The 17787-nt window shown below is 38.1% G+C and overlaps 1 protein-coding gene across 1 annotated transcript in view; it reads right to left on the reverse strand.

Moving 5' to 3' along the window:
- LOC126088338 (neural-cadherin-like) overlaps window positions 1-17787 on the reverse strand; it is a 296369-nt gene that overhangs the window by 79177 nt on the left and 199405 nt on the right. The window contains exon 18 of the mRNA XM_049906473.1: window positions 17079-17268. Coding sequence (XP_049762430.1) covers window positions 17079-17268 — 190 coding nt within the window. The remainder of the gene's footprint in view (window positions 1-17078; window positions 17269-17787) is intronic.

A 17787-nucleotide genomic window follows, 5' to 3' on the forward strand; every position in this document is an offset into this window, starting at 1 on the left:
TCCTTGAATTCCATCACTGCTTGCTCAATTTACACATGGAATAACATCAACAAGATGCAAAAACCTTGTGTCACTCCCTTCTCAGCCATTACTTTTCATGACCACCTCGTATAATTTCAGGTTGGTTTCTGAACAAGTTGTAAACAAACTTTCACTACTGTATTTTATCCTTGCTACCCTCAAAATAGTTTTGTGTTCCATGAATCATTCCTTTTGAATTGCAGTGAATTATTTACAACAAACTTTACGAGTGAATAAATGTACTGTGAGACAGTAGTCACCACTATTAACTCCTTAGATAGATTCCAAGATGATGGTTGGTGAGCATCACATATTATTCTAGCAGCACTTGCTCAACAATGAAGACTTTCTTTCTTAAAAGCGAGTTAGAACAATATTCCATAAGACATTATTGAAGGAAACCATGCAAAATATATGAGCTTATTGATTTGACTCTCCTTAATATTTGCAATGATTTGAAGTACAAATCAAGCTGAACTAAATTGTTTTAGAAAGAAAGATACTTTTCCAGTTTAAATTCAAATAAGTACCTTGGGTGCACTGGTCTTCATCACAACTGGAACTCACAACTCACACCATCCTTGCATCATATGACAGGAACCTCTGAGCTAACAAGCCACTGCAGAGAATAGTCCCTACAACATTGTCAAAAGCTTTCTCTAAAGCTGTTTTTGTTCTGGTCTTCAGTCTGAAGATTATTTTTTTACAGCTTTCCATGCTATTCTGACCTGTACAATGCTCTTCTATGTACCACAATGTACGTCCCTTTGAACATGCTTACTGTATTCATGCCTTGGTCTGCCCCTACAATCCTTAGCCACCACATTTCCTTCTGTTACCAAATTGACAACTCCTTCATGCTTCAGCATGTGCCCTATCAACCACCCCTTTCTTTCAATCAAGGTGTGCCACAACTTACTTTCTCCCCAATCCAGTTCAGTTATTCAATATATCCACTTAATCTTCAGCATTTTTCTGTACCACTACATTCCAAAAACTCCTCTTCTTATCTGAACTAGTTATTGTCAACATTTCACTTCCATAAAAGATTAACTCCTATCAAATACCTTAGCAAAGACTTTCTAACCCTTAAACTCATTTTGATGTTAACACATTCCTCTTTGCCAGAAATGGTTTCCTTGCCTTTGGCTATCTGCATTTTACATTCTCTCTAATTTTTCCATTGTCAATTATTTCTCTACCCAACCAGCAACACTGATCTACTACATTTAGTGTCTCATTTCCTAATTTAAGTCCCTCAGCATCACCTGATTCAAGTCAATTACACTGCATTAACCTCACTTTACTTATATTGATGTTCATCTTATAATCCCTTTTCAAGACACTATGCATTCTGTTCTGTTCTGTTCTGACTCTTTGGTGTCTCTGCCAGAATTATGACATTATAGCCTGCCTCAAAAGTTGAGTGATCAATTTTGAAGCAGCTAGAAAACTTACTTGCTGTACAATTGCAACAAGGGGAGCATATCTGGCCAGTGATGCAAATCTTATTTTTTCTGCTGCATCGTGTTTGTCAGTACAAACTCAGATACTTAACAGTAATTTTTCTGTACAATTCCAATTTTTGTCATTGTCTTCTATTATGATTATAAATATACTATGTATTAAAAATAACAGAAGTTAGATTTGTTATGTAATTTACTTTTATTAATACAGACGTTGTCTTCCATAAAAAAAAGTGGCCCTTACAAGGAGATCAGCAGACCTTGTTTCAACTCTCAGCTCTGTCACATTCTTCTCACAGTATTGTATCTCACATCTCATGTACTTCCTCTATGCCTCCTGCAGTCTGTCATCTCATCCCCATCACCGCGCAAGTTGCCAAAGCGGTGTCAACTCAAAAGACTTGGACTAGGTGACTGGTCTACCCAACAGGAGGCCCTAGCCACATGACATTACATTTCACGATGTTACAAACAAATATTGAAGTTTTTATTTTTTCACCATGAACTTGAATTCACTTTCAAAATTTATCTTCGGTTTCCTTTACTGCTAACTCAATGTAAAGAATGAATAATAAGGGGGATATGCTACAGCCCTGTCTCACTTCCATCTCAACTACAGTTTCCTGCCATGCCCTTCTACTCTTATAACTGCAGTCTGGTTTCTGTACTATTTGTAAATAATTTTCCACTCCCTGTATTTTATACCTCCTACCTTCATAATTTCAGAGTGTACTTCAGGCAACACTGTCAAAAGTTTTCTCCAACTCTACAAATGCTATAAATATAGGTTTGCCTTTCCTTAATCTCTATTCTAAAGATAAATCACAGGGTCAGTATTGCCTTGTGTGTTCCAAAATTTTTCTGGAACTCAAATTGATCCTTCCCAAGGTCGGCTTGTACCAGTTTTTCCATTCTTCTATAAAAAATGTGTGCCAATATTTTACAACCATAACTCATTAAACTAACAGTTCGATAATATTCACAGCTGTCCACTCCAGCTTTCTTTGGATTTGAAACTATTACATTATTCGTTATGTCTGAGGATATTTTCCCCATCTTATGTACCTCATACACCATACAATAGAGTTTTCTCATGACTGACTCTTACAAGGAGATCAGCAGACCTTGTTTCAACACTCAGCTCTGTCAGATTCTTCTCACAGTATTGTATCTCCCATCTCATCTACTTCCTCTATGCTTTCTATAACATAGCAACATGCAGTCAGCACACCGCTCTCCCTGCCATTGTCAGGTTTTGTGACCAGAGCCACTACTTCTCAATCAAGTAGCTCCTCAACTCTGGCAACTTGGGTACGAGCATGAGGTGTGCTAGCTTGTGTGAATGAATGGTGTGTGTTTATCTTTTCCAATGAAGGCTGGGGCCAAAACTTATGTGTAACCGTCTTTTAATTGTGTCTGCCTCCAACTTAGCGTGTTGTCTTTATGGTACACAGCAATCTAGCCTTTCCTACATTGTTCATGTTCCTATCTGGAGTTTCCATTGTTCAACATTACGAAAAGTCGTAAGAGATGATTTTGCAGAAGTGTACGTGTTTTATATGAACACAGCAACTGTTACTTGACTGCACTCATAGTTAAAGGAGATGTTCAAAGTGTTGTTCTTGTACCCAGACACAGGTGTCTACCTGTCACTGCAATGAGTTTCAAATTCTTTCAGACATACCTGGATTATTCCACAATTCTTGACAACACTGACAAGAGTCTGCTCCAATGCTTCAACCATGTTAACTGGAGTGGTGTACACAACACCTTTAAGGTGGTCCCAAACATAAAAATCCACGGGGTTCAGATCTGGTGATCTTAGAGGCCATGGTAAAGGTTCTTCTCACCCAGTCCATCTTTGACCATTTCAGAGCATTAAATGATGTCTCACCATAGCAACAAAATGTGCAGATGTTCCATAATATATGTACCATGTCCTCTGTTATTGCTCTAAGGGAATACCCTCAAGCAGTCCACTAAGATGATCCCACAAAATCAAAGACAATTCCACCAATTTAGTTAATTTGGTAACAATAAGGCCATACCTAGTACCCCTAATCACATGTTAAATTATTTCACTGATCACTGTTACCAAGACTCATGAATACCATGTGGGTTGGAGCCAAGATGACTCCAAATGTAACAACTGTGATAATTAAAAACACCATCATGAGTGCACCCTGCTTCAGCTATAAATAAAAAGTTATTGTGAAACACAGGATTGCCTACAGTTTGCTGTTGCATCCACTGATAGAACATTAATCAAGGACCAATGTCCATCTCACTAAGACAATGAACTCACTGGAGGTGGTACAGATACATTGCACTGTGGAGCATTATTCTCCGAACACTACTGTGGGCCATTTCTGGAATTTGTGTCACAAATCTCCTTCATGAGATTCAAGAAGAGTATTTGAATGCTTACAGCATCACATATTCAAGCACAAGTGTAATTCATGCCATCCTACTGTTCTCACACCATGTCAAAGCTCCCAGTTTCTTTGAGGTGTCAATGCAACATTATAAATGTTTCACTTTTGGGATACCTTCAAGCAGTGTATGCATCTTGGTACTAGCATGCAGGTTCCTGCACGTTGTTGTTATCTGTAATATACATGAAATGCGTATATGCTTACTCCTTATTACTGTAGGTTCCACATTACCACCAACACTGGTGCAACACAACTGATGATCTGCAAACTACTAACTGTGTACTGTACTGTTGTAACCATTCTGTTTACAAATCTGTATCTCAATAATGTAATAAAGGACTACATCATGGATCAAGCATGGAGTGTTTACACAGTATCTTGTCAGTAGTGCCTGGTAAATGCGAAGTCACAGTTATGCCACAATGAATTCATTTGCAAGTCTATGTTTACTGAGACCTATTATTTCTATATCATGTACCTACAACTGCGTGCATCTATGACATAAATTATGATAATCGTATATATTCCTTCCACCTTCCAGCTCTCCCCTCTTTGCTTACAAATGGTTTTCCATCTGAGGACTTCATATTCACACAGCTACTTCTCTTTCTTCCAAAGGCCTTTTCAATTTTCTTTTAGGTGGTGCCTTTTTTCCCTTGTTATGCATTCTTCCTCTAGCCACTAATGCTTAGCCATTTTGCACTTCTTGTCAATCTTATTTTTTAGATGTTTGTATTTCCTTTCACCTGCCAGATTTTTATAATTAATTTTTATAATTAAATGCAGTATCTCCTGTGATATCCAAAGATTTCTACAACTCCTCATCTTTCTGCCTGTCTCACCCTCTGCTGCCTTCACTGTTTCATCTCTCAAAGCTACCCATTTTTCTTCTGCTGCATTCCTTTCCCCTGTTTCAGTCAGCCACTGCATAATGCTCCCTTTACAACTCTCAGCAATATTTGGTTCTTTCAGCTTATCCACGTCCCATCTCCTTAAATTAAAACCATTTTGCATATTCTTCAGTTTTCATCTACAGTTCATAACCAATAAATTATGTTAAGAGTCAACATCTGCCTCTGGAAATGCCTTACAGCTTATAATCTGGTTTTAAAACCTTTGTCTTACCACTATATAATTAATTTGAAAACCTCCAGGTCTCAGCCATGTATATGACATTCTTTCATGGTTCTTAAACCAAGTATTGGTGATGATTAAATTATGCACTGTACACAATTCTACCTGGTGGTTTCCTCTTTCTTTCCTTTTTCTTTCTTTCATTTTCCTGTCAGTCTATATTTTCCAAGTGTTTTTCCTTCTCTTCCCCCATCACAATTAGATTTTCATCTCCGTTAACTGTCTGAATAATTTCACTCATCTCATTACGTGTTCTTTCAAGTGATTCATTATCTGTAGAACTAGATGGCATATAAACTTGTAATTCTGTGGTGGATGTTGACTATATGTCTGTCCTGATTACAATAATGTGTTGACTATGCTGTTCATGCAGCTTATCTGCATTCCTGTTTCCTTATTCATTATTAGACCAGCTTCTGCTTCACCTCTACCGGATTTTGTATTTATAAGTCTGTACTCAACTGACCAGAAGTCCTACTCTTCCTTCCACAGCACTTCACTAATTCTCACTGTATCCAACTTCAACCTATCCATATCTCTTTTTAAATTTGCTGTCCTTTTTAGCTGATTAAGAGACCTAACAATCCTTGTTCAAAACCATAGATTGCCAGTTTTGTTTTTCTTGATGACAACATCCTCCAACACAGTCCTTGCTGAGAGATTGGAACAGAGGACTATTTTACCTGTTGAATATTTTGTCCAAGATGATTACATCATCATTTAATCATATAACAGAGCTGCATCTCTCAGGAAAAATAATAGCTGTAGTTTCTCCTTGCTTTCAGCTTTCAATCTCCTATACAGGGTGAATGTAAAGTCCGGGAACACTTCCTGTTATTTATTGCACAAGAACTAAACATTGTACAGATGTCATATACATTGCATTTTGAAGAGAAATTCTGAAAGTTTTTATTTTACAAACAATTCATATGCGAACCATGAGTGACCCAGCAGACATAAATACGGTAATCGAATTCTTGCCATACCCATCCCAGCATGGCATCGTCGACTGTGGCAGTCGCTTCCCATATTCTCTCCCGGAGCTCTGCTGCATTACGTGGTAGAGTCAGTACATACACCAGATCTTTAATGTGTCCCCACAGAAAAAAGTCACATGGAGTGGGATCTGGTGATCGGGAAGGCCATTTCATGAAACAGCTGTCCCCTTCTGTAGCAAGGCGAATCCATCGATGCAGCAGCTCTGTGTTCAGGTACCCACGAACTTCACGATGAAAATGAGGTGGGGTCCCATCCTGCTGGAAGATGAATGGAGAGTCTGATTGCATTTGAGGGATCAGCCATTGCTGCAACATGTCCAAGTAGGAATATCCAGTGACAGTGCTCTCGGCAAAGAACAACAGCCCGTACAGTTTTCGACGTGACAAGGCACAAAAAACATTTACCTTTAGGGAAACATGCTCAAATTCAATGCATTCATGTGGATGCTTTGTACCCCAGATTCAACAATAATGCCTATTCCCTTTCCCATTCGTGTGAAAAGTGGCTTCATCACTAAAAATTAAGCAATTAACAATGCCATCCCCATTTTCATTCAATTGTTACAAATGCAAACAAAACTCAAAATGCTTATCTTTATCGTCATCACTGGGCTTCTGCACTAGCTCTGATTTGAATGGTTTCGTAGATAGCTTGTTGGAGGACTTCCCATACCGTCATTGGAGCCATTTCAATTTCACGGGATGCATGATGCACCAATTTCTTTGGACTCATATATGTCTCTCACGTCACTCACACTGGGACATCCGCTTCTCTTTGTGGGGCACAAGCAACCAACGTAATGAATTTTTTTGGCCAGTGGTAAACGGCCTTCCTTGTTGGTGGCTTCTTACCGTACTTGGTTCTAAACATCCGTTGAACAGCTGTAGCACACTTTTTGTTGAACTCCAACACACAGAAAGCTCGTTCCACACCTGAACTCACCACATTTGCGACTAGCACTGACTATCAGCAAATTACCAAATTATGCTGTGATGGTATAAATGAAAAAAGACTTTCAGGGTTTCTCTTAGAAATGATGTATGTATGATATCTGTACAATGTTTCGTGCAATAAATAATTGAAAGTGTTCCCAGACTTTATGTACACCCTGTATATTGTGTGTTTAAATGCATGTTTAGAAATATCTTGTACAACTAGTGGCAAGTTATTAAACAATTTATACCCTACTAGCTCACAATCATTCATTGGTCTTGGTAATCTATTGCACGAGGTGTAAATATTTCTGTTGTTTTATGTATTGTAACCAATGATGTTTCTGTAGTGTTTTACTTTTGGCACCTTCTGCTTCAAATAAATTAAAACAGTGTGTGTGTGTGTAAAAGGGGGGGGGGGGAGAGGAGGTGCACATCATGATTTTTCTGCTTAGTAAACAAACAGAGGTTAACATGGTTTATGCAAAGAGCCAGTAATTACTCATTTGGCTTCTTACTGCAATAAAAAGATCTCATGAACAGACTTGCTCCATTAGAAAATGCATAGAAAAAGTGGAAAATTAATAGATGTAATATAGACTACAGGAACATGTTCTTAAGTAATGAATCACTATAGATGACTTACTACTAATACACTTCACATTTCATCATGAAGGTAACTTATAATGTACAACCAACAACTTGATACAACTACCATTATCAGAGGAAAATTTGGCCTTTAAACTAAAATTATTTGCTGTGTTTTGTTTCACTAACCAAAAATTCATGCACTCTAAACCAACAAGATTTTGAGCAGGTTACTGAGGTAACTGTAGCTGTGAAAGATTATAAATTTCCTGTTGAATCAATCTGTGACCATGCAGCACAGCCTTAGAGCTTAGAAAATTAGGGCAGATCAGTTATCATATGTCATACCTTTCTTTTTAGACAACTTACTTACAGTTATCCAGAGAGGACTTTCAAAGTTTAAGTCTATTGTGTCAAATACAATAAAATTCCAGCCAGTCTAGGAATGATACATATTGTCTTGTCTAAATCACAATCAAGTCAAAATCCAGAGGCAGTATCACCAATGAAATTTAACAACTAGTATCGAAAGCATATTTATTATTGACAACAACATACAACCAGAAGAGAACTGACTTCCTGGATGGAGAATGCAGCTATTTACACAAACTTTGAATATTCCAGAATGCTGGTATATATACAAACACTGATATTTCAGAATAAACAAACTTTACAAATGTCAGATATTTCTAAAAACCTTACAGAAAAGATAAATACTACATAACAACTAATTGTTTGTGACAGTTTGAATTGACAACCCACAACATGCCAGCCAGTGAGGCTAATAACAATGACATACTGCAAGCACTGCAGCTTGCAGTAATGCTTCTGCTCCTGGAGAATCAGCAATCCACTGTTTCAGAAGTTCTCATCAGAGCCAACAACAGCACTCTGGTTCCACATCTTGACAATGATCATGCATGCGGAGGCACTGGTGGATCCTTACAGTCTGATCATGTTTTTACACCCTCTTCAATAGGATCAGCACTGAAGGTAGCCCCTCCCATCAACAAACTCCATGTTCGTCAAGGGCCCTCAGTTTCCTTGAACCTCCCATTGTTGATTTGTACCTCTGGACAGTAGTAAGGCTTCGTACAGGGGGCACTGATAACATCTCTAAAATTTTGTCTTCCATATCAAGAGTCATAATCCTCTATTTCATATATGACATCAGCAAGAATTGGAGGATGTGATACAGTCCACAGCCTCAGGGCCATGGAGCAGAGAGAACGGTGTGAATGCTGTATTGTCTTGCTTCACTGTATTATATACAAATGTAACAACAAGCAGTAATACTAGTCTCGGCCAGGAAACTTTTCCACACTCAGAGATCATCATATGGGGTGCTCCACTCTTCAGGATAATGTCTTCTACATGGAACTTCACAATTACCAGGGCTTTGACAGTCAGCACAGCTTTCATGACAGCATACTAGCTGAGGTAGTCAGTGCAGACTATTATCCACTGATTCCAATTTGTTGACTTTCGGAATGTTCCCAAGAGGTCAATTCCAGTTTGGTGGAATGGTGGTGCTCCAGGTGGGATTGGTACCAGATGCCCCATAGGTAACTGCAGCACATGATTTCATTGCTAGCAGTACTTACAGAGGCTCACATAGTCTCTAACAGATCAGTAGCGACCTGGCCAATTATATCTGCATCTGACTTGACTCTAGTCTTCAGGAATGTTGCAACATTGTGCAAACAATTCAGGATTGCCACCTGCAGATGAACTGGGATGATGAACAACCATTTCTGCTTCACTGTATTATATTTCCTCTTATACAGTGTTCTGCTTATTAAATAGAATTCTCCTTTGGTCAGTTCCTCATTCTTCACAACTTCTATGGTTTACAGCAATGCTGGATCTTCCCTCTAATCAGCAGCAATGTCATTTAATGCAGAAATGAGATTTTGTCCATCCTGCTGTGTTTTGCTGAAGGATTCCTTAAAAGGCAGTCAGCATCCTTGTGTGCTGCATTCACTTTTTATGCTATGCAGATTTACTCTTGAACCCTCTGTGCCCATCAAACCAGTTCACCAGATGGATCCTTCAGGCTAGTCAGCAAGCACAGAGAATGGTGATTTGTCACAATGATGAATAGTTTGCCAACTAAACACAGCTGGATCTTGTTGATGGCCCAAACAACTGCAAGGCATTCTTTCTCAGTTGTAGAGCAGTGCTATGGAAGCATAGTACTGTCCCTATCTATAAACAGCTAGAACTGATGTAAGCTCTGCCTCACATTCTTGTCATACAATGCTAGATCTGGAGGTGTTAGCCCCTCCTTAAGCCAAGGGAAGATCTTTCTTGCCCATTGTTCCAAGAAAATCAGGCATCTCTCTGCAGCAGTTCTTGCAAAGGTCATGTCTTAGTACAGAAGATCTTCATGAATCACCAATAGTAAGAGAACATCTGAGAAAACTTCACACATTATGAACATGGCAAGAAGTTGGAAAAACTATGACTCCTCTTATGTTCTTTGGGTGGGGATGGGCTCCATTGTCATTCTCCAGGAGCCCCAAGACTTTTATTTCCAAGGTGACAAGGAAGCTTCAGCCAAAGAACTGCTGTGTGAATACACTTCTAGACAGTTGTTAGCTGGTTAAGATGTTCTTCAAACGTCTTAGAAAAATTGATAATGTCATCCAGATAGCAAAGACATGTCCGTTTAACATGTCACATCAAGTTGTCCATCATACTTTCAAAGGTGGCTGGAGTGTTACACTGTCCAAAGGGCATAGCTTTAAACTCAAAGAGGAGGTGAGGAATTATGAAGGCAGTCTTTCTCCAGTCATCCTTGCAAACCTCAGTTTTCCAGTAACTTGTCTGTACGTCCATAGCTGATAAACACTTTGCTTTGTTTTCAAGTGGTCTATTGTGTCATAAACGTGCAACAGTAGATATACAATGTTCTTCACTGTTTTGTTCACTTATCTGCACTCAATGCAAAAACACCACATGTCATCCTTCTTCTTGCCCAAGAACCAGAGGAGAGGACCAAGGACACTCTGAAGGTTTAAGTGTGTCACCTTGCAGTACCTCCTCTGCTTCCTTCCAGATTATTTGTTGTTCAGGTGATGACATTTTATATCAGAGCTAGATGTTTGGTGGGTGACCCTCGGTATTGATAAGTTGTTTTACTATGGGCCACTTGGTCAGATTTGGAAACATCTTAAAATTGACTAAGAGTGGCTATCATTCATTGATGTTGTTCCTTGGTCACCTCAGAACCTATTAGCAGCTCAACAACAGCTTCCTCCCCTGGTTTTTCTGTAATGGTAGCAAAGCATGAGTTTGCAATGATAACAATAACCTGCCCTTTCTCGACTGGTTCGGCTGTCTCTATGCACTTACCTTTAGGGATGAGTTGTGGCTGCTGATGACAATTAGTTATCCAAATTTCTTCTGGATCATCTACAGTGCTTAAGATTGTTTATAGCAACTAAAAATCCTTTGTGAGCCTGAGCAGCTTTTCATAACCAACAAATACTACACAGCTGCACTGAGCACCTTGGCTGTTGCCCGGAAGTCATTTTCTTGTCAGTGGTGTAATGATAATGTCTTCAATGCCAAACAATCAACCACAACCATTTTTGTTATTTGTGCTTGTTGGAATAGCTTTGTCAGTCTAAAGCTCTGACCTTCCACAGCCATTGCTGACTACATTTTGTTAAAATGACAAATTTGGAAGGTTGTGTTCTGTCACTGACATACTCTTAAAATGCATGCTTCTGTCAGCTGGACATATTTCCAATTTGAAACTTTCAGCACAATCACTGTTGCATCATGAAACATAGTCTCTTTTTCTTTTTTTTCTTTTTGGCTGATGATGGTAAACATTCAACATTAAAGAAAAATAATCCCCTGAGTTGTCTAGCACCCAGAGAGGTTTGCCATCATTGATGATGTTAGTGAGATTTCCTGACATCTTTGTGTGTCATCCATGGAGGATTGACATGTGTGGTGGCCTCATTTTCATAGATGGTTTCCTCAATTAGTGTTCATGAATTTTGCAGGGAGATGAGCAGCTGATACCTCTGTAGGGTGATGGGGAATGGCTGTGGTGCGTTGGGGAGTGACCTTGTATAAGGTACGACAATGTGCTTTGTCCCATAGTTCGACTGTAACCATCTGCAGCTTACTGGCACAAAAAAAACTGCTGTAATGTTTGACACCTGGTGATGTAGTAGTAATTGAAAACTCACCTTCTATCTCTGCAGTAGCATACAATGTGTCCAGGGCATTCACAGTGGAAACACACTGACATGTCTCTGTCTTCCCTTTGTAGTAGTATTCTTTTTTTGCGTTTCAGACTTCAGAGAATATATCATGATTATTTGATTACCTGCACTGTGGCAAATTTACACTTTAAAGTCCTCAGTGCTTCTCCATCCTCTGCTTTCCTCTTCATTCTTTGGTACTCTCTCTGACATGTCTCTGTCTTCCCTTTGTAGTAGTATTCTTTTTTTGCGTTTCAGACTACAGAAAATATATCATGATTATTTGATTACCTGCACTGTGTCAAATTTACACTTTAAAGTCCTCAGTGCTTCTCCGTCCTCTGCTTTCCTCTTCATTCTTTGGTACTCTCTTTATGGTATAATGGTATCATTCAGCATCTGGTATCTTCCTCTACCCTTCTCTCTCTTCCCCAGAACAAAACCTTCAATTGCCTCTGCTAGATGGCAATCTCATCTCAAATTATGTCCTATCCAATTTAGCTTCTTATTCTTCATTGTCAGCAACATCCTCTGATCTTCTCCAACTCATCTCAGTACCTCCTCATTCCTGCCATTTTCAGTCCAGCTAATCTTCTCCATTATGCACCATATCTACATTTCAGAAGTTTCAATTCTCCTCCTGTCCTACTTTCTCAAAGTCCAAATTTCTACTCTGTACAAGTTAATGCTCTGTACCAGACATTTAATTAGTCACTTCCTTAATTCAGTGTTCAAACCACTAGTTACAAGTCTTTTCTGCTCTTGAAATGCCTCTTTCACCAGCATATTTCTGACTTTGATGTCCTGTTCACAGTGCTTATCTTTCCTGATACAGCTTTCCAAATACTTGAATGTTTCCAGCAGTTCCATGGTTTGTGAAACTATTATATTTCACTCTTATTTTCTTTAAGCTACAACCATATCTTTCATTTTCTTTCTGCTTACTTTAATACCATATGATACACAAGTTTCATTGAGATCATTTAGCGTTTGAATCTATGTCTTGATTTTCTGCAAGAATCGCCATGTCATGCACGTATCTTATGGATTTTATTTTCTGTACATCTATCCTGATGTCTCTTTCCCCATCCAAAGAACTTTTCACTATTTACTCCAAATAAATATTTAATAGGATTGGTGAGCGACAACGTACCTGTTGACCCCTCTCCTGATCTTACTGTCTTTCAAAGTCTCACTTCCTACTCACAGTTTTACTTTCAGATTCCAGTAGATATTTTCAATCATAACATGTAAATAACAGATTTGTTTGTTTGTTAAGCATGCAATATAACACCTGAATTATGAACTGAAACAATATTTATAATGACATGTCATAATGGTAATATCCAAGTCAAAAGGGTTTTAAACAATTTGGCATACATTTACTCCCTTATGGAGTCTGTCACCAGTCTAGTGTGTGTGTGTGTGTGTGTGTGTGTGTGTGTGTGTGTGTGTGTGCGTGCGTGATGGCAGCAAGATCTAGTGTGTGTGTGTGTGTGTGTGTGTGTGTGTGTGTGTGTGTGTGTGCGTGATGGCAGCAAGATAACACCTTATCACTGAGAAAGTGAGTATAATTTTAAAATTGACTCATTCCACATCGCAGAGACATCACAATTATGATCCATGGAATATGCTAATAATGCCAACAGCTATACTAAGCAGTATCTCATGTGTAAAGCAGTATGTGCTAAGCAAGTATTCATTCCACTCCAAAAAGTTTTAATAATGAAACATTTGTAAAATAATTTTAATCACTGTTTTTACCAAACATTAAATCTTGTAATAAGACAAAATACAGAGCAAATAAAGTTCAGAAATGTAGGTCATAAACATCTCAAATAATTTTAATCAATGTTTTTGCCAAACAGTAAATCTTGTAGTAAGACAAAATGCAGAGCAAATAAAGCTCAGAAATGTAGGTCATAAACATCTCTTTGAGTCTGTTTAATTATACTGTTTTTGTCCTTTTTGGTGTGAAGACTCATTAAAGGCAACTCTCCTTGGAACCCTATCCTATGGTAACCTTTCAATCCCTGCATGACTATTGCAACATGAAACCACTTGATATTGCTAATTGTAGTTAAGCTCTGTTCAAATAGTGCATTTTTACCTCCTCTCCCTACTCCCCCTACAAACACACACTCTTTCCTCCACGAACAGACTAGACTGACTATCCATTGATGCCTGAGAACATATTCTCTTACTGAAGGCTGTTCCATTTTTGTTCCATGGGGCAAAGGCACACACACGCACTCATCAACTTGCCAGGAGTAGCTAGTATAGGCTATCTGCCATCTGTATATAGCTACACTCACAATAAATACTTTCTAAAAAGGCCTCCTAATGCTTAAATTCATTGCAAATGTTAACACTTTTTTTTCAGAAAAGATACTGTTGTATGTCTCCATTTTCTATTCTCTTTACTTGTCACTTAATTTCCTCCCAAAATATCACAACCCATCTATCACTTTTAGTGTCTCATTCGCTAACCTAATTCTCTCAGCATTTCTTGATTGAATTCATTTCTTTTCAAGTCACTATCCATTATGATTCAACTTATCACCTAATCCTTTGATCTCTGATTGAATTATACTGTCATTGCAAACCATGAAGTTTTTATTTTTTTGCACTGAACTTTAATTCATTTATCAAACTTCTTAACACTTTCCTTTACTGCTTGATCGACAAACAGATTGAATAACATTTTGGGTATGCTACAACCCTGCCTCACTCTCTTCCAACTACAGCTTCCATTTCATATTCTGCTATTTAAATGATAGAAGAATGAATTTTATTGCATTTATGGAACAAGTTTAGATTCCACTGTTAAAGATAACAATGACAGTTTGAATTCGGCAAAGGTAACCTCAGCTTCCATTTCAAAATAATCCTACAATTTCCTGCTACCATCAAAATGTCAAGAGCGTATTCCAGGCAACATTGTTATAAGTTTTCCTTAAATCTAAGAAGTAAAGCTGTCGTCAGTTAAAATACTGGTTTGAGCACCACAGTGCTTCACTAGGCACTGTCCTGTAGGTGGTGGTATACAACTGCCTTTCTCTAAACTTTGAACTACCTTACCCAGTCAATTATACGGGACCCTACAGTTTAATGTTAACTTTGGGCTGTGGCACAATTTGTCAGTTTTCACATTAACAAAACATTGCAAGAAGTAAAAGACATGATAAGTGGCAGATAGAATAAATAGGACTGACCAGAGATCTAATGCTATAAATGGAGTTTTCTGTTTTTCAATCTATCTTCAAAAAGAAGTCTTAATATCATGACCTCACATTTTCTAACATTTCTGTAGAGCCTAAATTGAGCTTCCTCAACAATGGCTTCTACCAGTCTTCCCTTTCTTTTGTAGATAACTCATGTTAATATTTGGCACCCATGATTTATTCAACTGAAGGTTCAACAATATTCACACTTGTGAGCACTTATTTTCATTGAAAATGGATTCATTATATTATTTTTGAGTCCTGAGGGTATTTTGACTGTCTCACATACCTTGCATAACCAGGTGGAATAGTATGTCTTGGTAAATTCTCCCAAGGAACTCCATGATTCTGAGGTAAATCCGCCACTCTAGGTGCCTTCTTTGACCTAGGTCTTTTGGTACTCTATGAGATTTTTCTTATAGTATCACACCTCTCATCTCATCTTCATCTACTGTCTCTTCCTTTTTCCTAATATTTCCTTTTAACTCCTTTCCTTTGTGTAGCACTTTTATAGATTTCTTTCAGTTTTCAGCTTCCCTTTCTTTTCTTGGCATTGGCTTGCCATTTGAGCTCTTCACACTTATACAGCTTTGTCTCTTTTCTCCAACGGTATCACTGTTTTCCTTTATGTGGCATTTATCTTGCTCATTCTCATGCATGTCCTGCAACATTTCTGTTCTAGCAATTTCTGCTTTGCAGTTTTTCACTACTTGTCATTCCCACTTTTTAGAAATCTGTATTCCCTTTCAGCTTATTCATTTGCTGCATTTCTTTTTATTTTCTCCTCTCATCACTTAAATTTAATTTCTATGGGGCATTGTCTCTTTCCCTATTAGTTCCTCTGCTGCCTTCATTATGTGATCTCTAAAGGTACTCATTTACCTTCTAACATGTTCCTTTCCCCTGTTCTAGTCAATAGCTGCCTAATGCTAATATTTGAATGTCTGAGCATCCTCTGATTCTTTCAACTTGTCCCAGTTGCACCTCCTTAATTTACTATGTTTCTATAATTTCTTCAGCTCTAATCTAAAGTTCATGGCCAAAAATTTGTGGCCAGAATCCACAACTACTCTTGGAAATTGTTTCTCAGACTAAAATTTGGTTTCTAAATTCCTGTCTTATGATTATATAATTTATCTGTAACACTGTGGTGTCTCCATGTCTCATACACATACAAAACCTTATTTTATGATTTTTAAAGCAAATGTTTGCAATTATTAAGTTGTCCACTGCGTAATTCTACCAGATGGTAACCCCTTTCATTCATTTTCTCCCAGTCCATGTTTTACCATCATTGTTTCTCTTCCTTGAACACAATTACATTTTTGTCTCCTATTACTCTCTGAAAAATCTATTTTACCATGCCATATTTATTGTTTTCAGTATTTTCATCATCTGTAAAATGAATAGGAGTCCAAGAGTCTGACTGTCATCTTACCAGGAATTATTGATCAAATGAAGAACAGTAGAACATAGAAACATTCTACTTATTGTCTGTAAAGAGACTGTGTGTGTGTGTGTGTGTGTGTGTGTGTGTGTGTGTGTGTGTGTGTGTGTGGGTGGGTGCGAGAGAGAGAGAGAGAGAGAGAGAGAGAGAGAAAGAGAGAGAGAAAGAGAGAGAGAGAGGCAGACTCAATTTTCAGTAAGTACATTTATGTGCAACACATAACAACAAACACACATATGCACACACACACACACACACACACACACACACACACACACACACACACTGTGGTTTCAGTTACCTGAGACTGCTGTCCTTTTGCATGTGTGTGTGTGTGTGTGTGTGTGTGTGTGTGTGTGTGTGTGTGTGTGCGCACACGCGCGCACACACACGTGTGTCTATTGTTGACAAAGGCCCATGGCCAAAAGCTTTAATTGTGAGAGTCTTTTTGTTGTGCCTATCTGCGACTCAGCATCTCCACTATATGCTGAGTAGCAACTTTCCTTCCATAATATTGTTACATTCTGTCCTGGGTTTTCGATTGTTCGACTTGTTCATATCAAATAACTTTGTAGTAAAGCTACTGACACTGGCAAGAGAAATACTTACGCACACTCATACTCATTCCAGAGATCAACACATACGAATGGCTCAGGGCATACAATGTTGATACAAGGACCATTTGAAAAGCATTTGTAACCCAAATTCTTTGACATAGTAGCTTGTCCCCACTGAGTTCCATTAACAGCAGGTGGCAGTGGTAATTGTTTCCCTTCAAGTTTGATGTCCTCCATACAACCTTGATCAAAAAAAGATTACAGGAATAATCTTTAGTTATTTAAATTATAAAAGGCTATATTTATTGCATCTGTACAACAGTTTGGATACTGGTACCAAAACAAACCATAATAAGTACAGTCTTTTGGAAGCAAAGGTAACCTCAGTTCCCATTTAAAAACAAACCAAGAATTTTAAATTTACTTACTGTAATGAAACGAATTTTGCAGACAACAATAAGAATTTATTATTGATGGTTCATTCTTGGAAAACACAAGACACCATTCATTTCTATACTAAAATAAATTACACCTATTGCTATTTACACAAGTAGGAAGAACATCATTCTGAAATAGTGGATGAATATCATTGAGTCACAGCTGGTATTGGTCTACTCATGCAAATGCCTCAGAGTATCACTCTGTAAAGGTAATGGAATGTAGTCAAATCAGATGATGCTAAGGGAATTAATTAGGAAGTGGGACACTTAAACTCACAGATAGTTTTGCTATTTTGACAGTAAGATAACTGATCAAAGCTG

This window comes from Schistocerca cancellata, chromosome 6, assembly GCF_023864275.1.
Source record: "Schistocerca cancellata isolate TAMUIC-IGC-003103 chromosome 6, iqSchCanc2.1, whole genome shotgun sequence".
Classification (NCBI taxonomy): domain Eukaryota; kingdom Metazoa; phylum Arthropoda; class Insecta; order Orthoptera; family Acrididae; genus Schistocerca; species Schistocerca cancellata.